Genomic DNA, 8,770 nt, shown 5'->3' with positions numbered 1-8,770 from the left:
TAAACAAATTGCTTGACCCACCCCAATGAGATTGATAGCATCTATTAATTGCTACTGGTTCATCCAGACTAGAAATTTTATGCAGTGTGTATAATTGCACTAAGATCTTTGCATATATATTTTTTCTTGACGGAAATGAAATTGAAAGGAAATGAAACTTGTCTGGAAGTTTCACTGATTGCCACTCTTTAAAGTGCAAGGGACCAAAACCATTTCAGAATGAAATTCGTTTTGTTCAAATAAAATTATGCAGAGGCAGTGAAGTGAAAAGAGGACTAATTTGCTGAAGGTTCAAGAAAGTGAGATTTAGCTTTTGGGTAAAAACTATACTGCTTTAAAATATTTACTATCAGAGCAATGGATGGAATTGCTTTGACGTGATTGCAGCAAAGAGTTGGATGAATTGGATTGCTTGGCAATTCCAGGTAGCAGCAGACTGGAAAATGGGTTTTGCATAAACATGGAACTGTACTTCTTTTGCAGAAATATAGAGATACACAATTTTACCAACACTGTCTATGGTAATGTCTCTCTTGTAGATAAGAGAAGCCAGTCTTTAGAGAGTATGTGTGACAATTTTCCCCTGTATCTTTGTCCAACCTGAATATGTTGCTTATATATGCAACCCATGGGAGGTATTCAAGTCCAGACCTCTGTAATTTTGACAAATACTGTCGTGTGTGTGTGTGCAACATGGCAGTGTATGCAAGCCAACCTGTGTGAAAGTCAGGTGGACTGGAATCTTAGTGTACCCTGAGGAGTGCCTACATTTGTATTGCCCTAAAAGCCATCCAGGGGCACATTTTTGAAGGAGCTTTATTTCCCTGTGTCCTCCATCTTATTTCCTTTCCTCCATGGAGGTGAGAAATCCCATTTTGACAATGGGTGCCATTGGGAGCTGTTGCTATTCCTATTCCTTTTCCTGGGTGCTGGTAGCAGAAGGACAATTCGTGCTTGTCACATGGATCGGGTGCCTTAAGGTGCTTTCCGATGTGGTGCTGCTGGTCTTAATTTAGAAATCTGTTCAAATAGGAAGAAAACATAAAGGAGCTTTTCTTGCAGTTCATATTTGGCTTTTACATAGACCCGCCTGAAAGAAAAACAATCTAGCACTTCAGCCTGACCAGATAGCCTCTGGACTTAATGTGAAGGTCCAATAGCTTTTTCTAAGATAATTTATTTTCCTTCCCTTTAACTCACTGATTTTACAGGGAAGGGAATTGGGGCAGGGGTGTGTTACCCAAGGACAGGATCACTTTTAAATTGTAGTTTTTATAAGATGCTATAAACTTGTATCTTTTTACCATTACAGTGTGGTGTCTTTTACTTTTTGTCTCTGTGTGTGTTCTATTTTGGTAATTGGAATAAACTCAGCTTGCTTTCCCTCCCAAACCTTAGCTTCACTGCTTCTCCACACCATTAGTTTGGGGGTTACATTTTCTTTGACCAGTTTGTTTTATTTTGCCACGTACTTGGATGAAGGACTTGCAGTGGAACAGAGGCGCAGAGAATATGGCACAATACTGCCTTCATCAGATTTGAATGTTCTTCCAGTTTTCTGAAGTTGCATTCCAGTGGTGGACCAGGTCATAGCCAGAGGGCTGGGGCTGACTTTAAATGATAATTAAGTTGCTGATCCATACTGACCATATCTCTGTCAATAGCTGTCTGGGCTTTCATTTAGAAATCTCTCTGTTTTAGATCTGGGACACGGGTGTCAAGCATGTGGCGTGATGTTGCTGTCATATGACATTTCATGATGTTTTTCCCCTTTGCGGAGCTGGGTTGGGCATGGTCTGTGTGTGATGCATCTGGCCGGCAGGCTGCCAGTTTGACACCCCTGATCTAGGAGAATATGCCTTCCTAATAAAAAAAAGGGGAAAAACCCCACAGGGTTCGTGTTACTGTATGTGTAGCAGCTTGCCATGATGGCTGCTCAGAATATCGCTATAGGTGTGCTTTGGGAAGGACTTAGGTTTTATGTTGACTGCCCAGATCAGTGATTGTGCTGGAAGCTAAACGTCTGGTTCCTAAATTCCCAGGTTGAGGGTTCCAAAAATACCCAATTTCCAACCTTGGGTATATTAGTGGACTACAGAAACTTTAAACCACCTAACTTCATTGGAAGGAAGGGGTGTTTGCTCCTGTTGGATATTTTATTTTGGTTGAATTAGTCCTGTCTGTCTGCCATTAAGACATCACTAAATTAGTCCAATGTGAAATTGGATTGCTGGAAGAATACAAGGAGAAACCCAATGCTAAAGTATGCAGCTTTGACAGTGTTGTGTGAATCTGAAGCTACTGTGTCCATTCTTTAGGGATAACAACAGCAGAATGGGTGGCGGACAAGATTGATTGTGGGCCCGAAGTTTGAAATGATCCCTATTTGATTTACTTTTTTATTAGATATTTTTATCCTGCCTTTCATTTATGGGTAACTGAAGGTGATGAACATAGCTAATACTGGCCCCTATGTTCCTCAGAACAGCAACTCTGTGAGGTAGGTTGAGCTGAGAGAGTGATTGGCTCAAAGCCATCCATCTGATTTTCAGGCCTAAGGCAGGACTAGAACTCACAATCTCCTGGTATATGCGGACGATACTCAATTGTATCTGTCCGTCCCGTGCCAACTCAGCGAAGCAGTGGAAGTGATATGCCAGTGCCTGGAGGCTGTCAGGGTCTAGATGGGAGCGAACAAGCTTGCACTCAATCCAGACAAGACCGGGTGGCTATTGATGCTGCCTCCCAAGGTTAGTCCAGACATTCCACCTCTTAGCCTGGGGGGTGAAATTATACACCCCTCAGAGAGGGCCCGCAATTTGGGTGTCCTGGACCCACAGCTGACGTTAGAGCACCGTCTGTTGGCTGTGACCAGGGGGGCTTTTGCCCAGGTTCGCCTGGTGCACCAGTTGCGGCCCTACCTGGACCGGGAGGCACTTTGAATAGTCACTCATGCCCTCGTCACCTCAAGACTGGATTACTGTAACGCGCTCTACATGGGGCTGCCCCTGAAGAGTGTTCGAAGACTACAGCTGGTCCAGAACGCAGCCAGGCGAGCGATATGGGGTGTATCTAGATACACCCATGTTACACCTATCCTCCGCGAGCTGCACTGGCTTCCTATTGGTCTCCGGACGCGCTTCAAGGTGCTAGTTACTTTTAAAGCCCTACATGGTTTAGGACCTGGTTACCTGAGAGACCGCCTCCTGCCACGTACCTACCAACGACCAACAAGATCGCACAGGTTGGGCCTCCTCCGGGTGCCCTCAACCGGACAATGCCGGCTGGCGGCTCCCCAGGGGAGGGCCTTCTCTGTTGCTGCGCCGGCCCTGTGGAACGATCTACCTGCAGAGATCCGGACCCTTACCACTCTCCCGGCCTTCCGCAAAGCCGTCAAGACCTGGCTGTTCCGTCAGGCCTGGGGCTGTTGATTGATATCCAGCCCCGCTTAGATGGAATGGGCGATGTGAATTTTAATATTGTATTTTTTTATTTCTATTTTTTAAACTAAGTGTTTCTTGTCTTGTTGGGAGCCGCCCAGAATCCCGGTGGGAGTGGGCGGCATACAAATTCTATTAAACTTGGAAACTTGGAAACTTCTAGACCAAAACCTTCACCACTACACCAAACAAACTCTCTGACTATCCCTATGACTTTGTCTCAATAAGTGTCAATGTTTAATATTTTGTAGCTGTTGCTGACACTATCAATAGAGCCAATGATAGCTCAAAGTTATTTTACCTGTGGGCTAGAGGTGAAATGAAAACCACACCACAGAGACCCAGCAGAAAGATCTTTCCAGGGCAAGTTGGGTATGGTTGTGCCATGGGTAGGGTCAAGTGAAGAATGAACCTTAACTAACAGTACTGGGGATAGTGGCAGCCCATCTGCAAATCCATGTGGATGAACCATTTACAGGAGGTTCATCAGAAAATTAGACATACAAGAGATGTGAGGTTTTGCTCAAAGTGAACATTAATTTTATGCATAATGTTGAAAAACAGCTGCAGCATTTCAGAGCCCTGATCAATATGTGTGCTTCCAAGCACAAAACACACGATGTCAAGTAAAAGCACAGTGCAATAAAGGTTTTATTGGTTGACCACTTTGAGGTTTTTGCCACACATGTTGATATTCCAAACCCATTTGAAATGAGTTTAGTTGGTGATGTTGCTCAAACTACATCTAGGGCTTGCTCGGGGGAAAATTCTCATGCAGGTGTCTCTCCAAAGTCATAGTGTCTTCAGCTGTTGGCAGAGGTTTGTCAAGGCTTGTTTGCAATGTTTTCATAACCATTGTACTGGGGGGTTGATGACTGTTGTGGTAATAATAATTTTAAAAGGACCAATTAGAAAACACCCACAGAACCATCAATAACATTTTTAAAGGAATCCAGTTTACTAGAGAAGAAGAAAACAACTTGCTGCCCTTCCTGGAAATCCTGATCTACAGAGACCACAACGGCAAACTAGAAATGCAAGTCTGCAGAATAACTACCCATACTAACTATGTCTGTGATGGCGAACCTATGGCACGTGTGCCACAGGCGGCATGCAGAGCCATATTTGGTGGTATGCCAGCCGTTAGCTTTGGCCAGGGGTGGGTTTCTCGCCCCGTTCCAACCGGTTCGGTTGGAACGGGGCCGGTGGCGTCCTTGTGCACGCGTGCGGCGCACGCATGCGTACTAGCGTCTGTGCAATGCTCCAGCTGCTCCTGGAGGATCGCGCAGGCGCTGTATGCGTCCTGCGCAGGCGTGGAAGCGCAAAACTCGTCAAAACCGGGTAAGGAGCGCGGGCGGGTGGGTCGGCCCTTCGCCATTCCCGGAAGTTACTTACTTCCGGGTTCGCCGACCAACCGGTTCGCAGGGACCGCAGCGAACCGGTTGAAACCCACCCCTGGCTTTGGCGCACATGAGCGTGCCGGCCAGCTGATTTTTCACCCTCCCCAGGCTTCAGGAAAGCCTCCAAAGGCTGAGAAGGGCGAAAAACGGCCCCAATGGGCCAACCAGAAGTTTATTGGCAGCTGGGACTGCTTTTCACCCTCCCCAGCCTCCGGAGGCTTTCCTGAAGCCTGGGAAGAGCAAAAAAAAACGGTCCCAAAGGGCCAACCGGAACTTCGGAAATGATCCATTTCCGGCTTCCAGAGGGCCTCCGGGGGAGGCCATTTTTGCCCTTCCCGGGCTTCGAGAAAGCTTTCGGAGCCTGGGAAAGGGTTGTGCATGCATGCGTGGGTGGGGGATTCTGTGTGCATGCGCAGGTGGTTGAGGAGATTGGGCATGCATGTGCGCAATTTTGGCACGCTGTAAGAAAAAGGTTTTTCACCCCTGAACTAGGTGCTCCACTACCAAAGCAACAGCCCAACTTCCCCACAAGAGAAGTTGTGTAAGGGCTTTATTTATTTAAATGACTATTTAAACGAGCCCAATCACATTGCAGTAACCCAGAGGAGAAAAAGGAAATAGAACATCTATACAACACATTCCAACAAAATGCATACTCATGCGCCTTTATTGAAAAGTCCCTGACCACTCAACCCAATACAGGACAACCAACACAAAACCTAAAAAAATTACATCAAGTATACCTCAAAAACCACAAATAGACTACTACAACCACATGGAATCAGCATAGCACACAAGCCAACTAAAGCCCTTCGAAACATCCTAAGGAAACCAAAAGACCCAGTGACCTCAGAAGACAAAACAGGAATCATCTACAACATACAATGTAAGAACTACAACAACCTCTATGTAGGACAAACAGAAGACATAAGACTGGCAGAACATATCCATGAACACCAACGGGCAGTCAGAATACATGACGAAAATTCTTTAATTTCACAATGTATAGACAGATTTAACCACAGTTTCTGTCAGTGTATACAGTTCATGAACTGGGATAGACATGGCAACAGGTCAGCCATTGGGGACTGGCTGGAATAGGACATGGTAATAAGGTCAGCCGATGTATAGGCATAGCAACTAAGTAAGCCAATGAGGGCTATTTGGGAGCTGAGACAGCAAGGAGCCTGGGCGTGGCTTAACTGTTCTGTATATAAGCTTGAGGACACTAGCTTCTCACGCCTCCATTTCGCCTTCTCCATTTTATGCTGTATTTGTACTTGATATTTCTCTTCTCTACAACGTTGGAAGAACCACTCTTAGTATTGTATATATTACTTCAGGTGTTATTATGTATATAAAGAGAAGTTAATGAATCTTGCTGAATCAGTTACCTATGTGTGCTTTCTGGATGTGATTGCTGCAACAAACTGACAGTTTCAATTGGGAAAATGTGACAATCGTAGACCAGGCCAAGGCCAAAAATGCCAGGGAATTTCTAGAAGCCTGGCACTCTAACAAATCAACCATCAATGGACACATAAGCATTAACAACTTCTATAGACTATACAAAACAGACAATCAACCAGCCCAAAAGAGAAAAAGACTCCAGCACCTTTCCATCAGTAATCAGCACTCAGATCAGCATAGATTAACTTCAAAGTCAACTTCAGACCAATAATCAAGTAAGCAATACCCCAGTCAAGAAACTGCCACAGAGCCAACAGAAAACAGCCCAACCAAAGAATCCCTAAGACCGCCCCCTCACCCTCACACAGACAGACAAGACCTCAGAATATAAACTGACAGTAAACAGCACTCTTTATTAGCACTGATGATGTTACCTAGTTAGAATAATGAAACATCTGCAAGAAAACAAGCAGCACCAAGGACCCCTCATTTCAACCCTGGACTACAAATGTTCTCCTTTAGTGGTGACTCTTGTGGTGGCACTCTTGAACTTGAAGTTGTTCGTCTGGAAAAAGAAATCAGAAGATCAGGGCAAAGTGCAAATGCTGAATTTGTAGCTCGAGTCAGCAGCAAGTTCTTCCATCTGTGAGTGAGGTCATCTTTGAAAAAGCCCTTCCCCACTTCCCCAGAACTCACTCAGAAGCTATCTCAGAAAAGAGGATTCATGCATTTTTATGCTATGTTGGTGTGATACACTGAACCACATACTAGCTAATCTACATCTAGAAATTAGGATTGAGTGAACTGCATTATGATGCATTGCCTCCAAATAACAACTTGCTTCCAGAAGTTGTGAATGCTCCAACAGTGGAAGTGTTTAAGAAGATATTTGGTCAATCGTTTGTCTGAAATGGTAGAGGGTTTCCTGCTTGAGCAGGGGGTTGGATTAGAGGACCTCCAAGATCCCTTCCAACTTTGTATCCTATCCCTATCCAATCCTTCAGAGCGAGATTTCTGCAATTGACATCAGCTAGAAAGTGTCAATTCCTAGAAAAGCAAGAATAGTCTGTGTGCTTTTGTGCAAAAGATCTTGATAGTTTTTGCTTGAGTTAACTGAATTGCATTAAAAGGTCTTGAGGCACCCAAGCTAAATTGATCTCAGATAAGCTCAGTTGCTTTGTTAAAGCTACGGCCATCCATGTAAAGCTGAATGGAGCTTTGGGCCTTATAAGTCCTGATTATACAAACGAGCAGAGGAGAATTATAGTCCAACCCTCAGGAGGATGCCAAGCTGCTCATACCTCAATGGTAGGTAGAAGAACAGCATATACGAGCCGAGGTAGCACAGTGGTTAGGGTGCAGTACTGCAGGCCACTTCAGCTGACTGTGATCTGCAGTTCAGCGGTTCAAATCTCACCGGCTCAAGGTTGACTCAGCCTTCCATCCTTCCGAGGTGGGTGAAATGAGGACTGTGGGGGCAAGTTGCTGACTCAATTTGCTAAAAAATCTATAAACCGCTTAGAGAGGGCTGAGAGTGGTATATAAGTCTAATTAATTAAAAAAAAAAATACGGTTAAGAACAAGCAACAAAATGCCCCTCTTCATATGCTTGCTTGAGATAAAGATCTATCTATCTATCTATCTATCTATCTATCTATCTATCTATCTATCTATCTATCTATATCATGTCTGTTATACGTCTTCATTTATCCATCATCTATCTATATCTATCTATCTATCTATCATCTATCTATCTATCATCTATCTATCTATCTATCTATCTATCTATCTATCTATCTATCTATCTATCTATCTATCTATCTATCTATCTACCTACCTACCTACCTAGATAGATAGATAGATAGATAGATAGATAGATAGATAGATAGATAGATAGATAGATAGATAGACAGACAGACAGACAGACAGACAGGGGACTGGCAGCGGCCGTGGCATGGCAGTAACCAGTCTGCGCAAACAAGTAAAGCTCCACCCATGGGATGCAGGCAGCATATGAAGCCATGCCCTCTCCGGTCCACAGAAAAATCTCTTTCCATGGAACCAGTCCTCTGTGGGGACTGCTGCCCCTATACTATTTCAGACAAGTGGCTGTCCAGTCTCTTCTTAAAAACCTCCAGTGACAAAGCACCCACAACTTCTGAAGGCAAGTTGTCCCACTAGTTATATGCAATGTGCGAATAATACGCATGCTTCACATTTTACAGGAGGAAGAGCTCTTTCTGCAGGAGTTTCCCAAGGTGCAAAGCTTCCCAGTGGGCCAGTTTTGTCTCTCTCAGCATGGCCTTGCAAGTTGAAGGTGCTTCGAAGGGCACTGACCTGAGACCACAGGGCACTTTTTCGTTCTTTTTCAAGGCGTCTGAACTTCCTCCGGTCACAGATCTCCACAATGGCACGGGACAGGGTAATGAGAAGCACCCCTATGCTCACCACAATAAGCCCACTCATTAACACTGGCATCAGGTTCGGCTGCCTGGTAGAATCTGGCCCTGCCAGGATAGA

The 8,770-nt window shown here is 44.7% G+C and overlaps 1 protein-coding gene across 1 annotated transcript in view; it reads right to left on the bottom strand.

Moving 5' to 3' along the window:
* Positions 1 to 6,695: 6,695 nt before the first annotated feature.
* ITGB7 (integrin subunit beta 7) overlaps positions 6,696 to 8,770 on the bottom strand; it is a 49,548-nt gene continuing 47,473 nt past the window's right edge. Inside the window, exons 15-16 of the mRNA XM_032212163.1 lie at positions 8,588 to 8,757; positions 6,696 to 6,815 (exon numbers count right to left, since the gene is read on the bottom strand). Coding sequence (XP_032068054.1) covers positions 6,753 to 6,815; positions 8,588 to 8,757 — 233 coding nt within the window. The 3' untranslated portion in view covers positions 6,696 to 6,752. The remainder of the gene's footprint in view (positions 6,816 to 8,587; positions 8,758 to 8,770) is intronic.

The sequence above is a fragment of the Thamnophis elegans genome, chromosome 2 (assembly GCF_009769535.1).
Source record: "Thamnophis elegans isolate rThaEle1 chromosome 2, rThaEle1.pri, whole genome shotgun sequence".
In the NCBI taxonomy this organism is placed as follows: Eukaryota; Metazoa; Chordata; class Lepidosauria; order Squamata; family Colubridae; genus Thamnophis; species Thamnophis elegans.
Note: the sequence above shows the minus strand (reverse complement) of the source record. Positions and strands in the feature narration are given on the sequence as shown.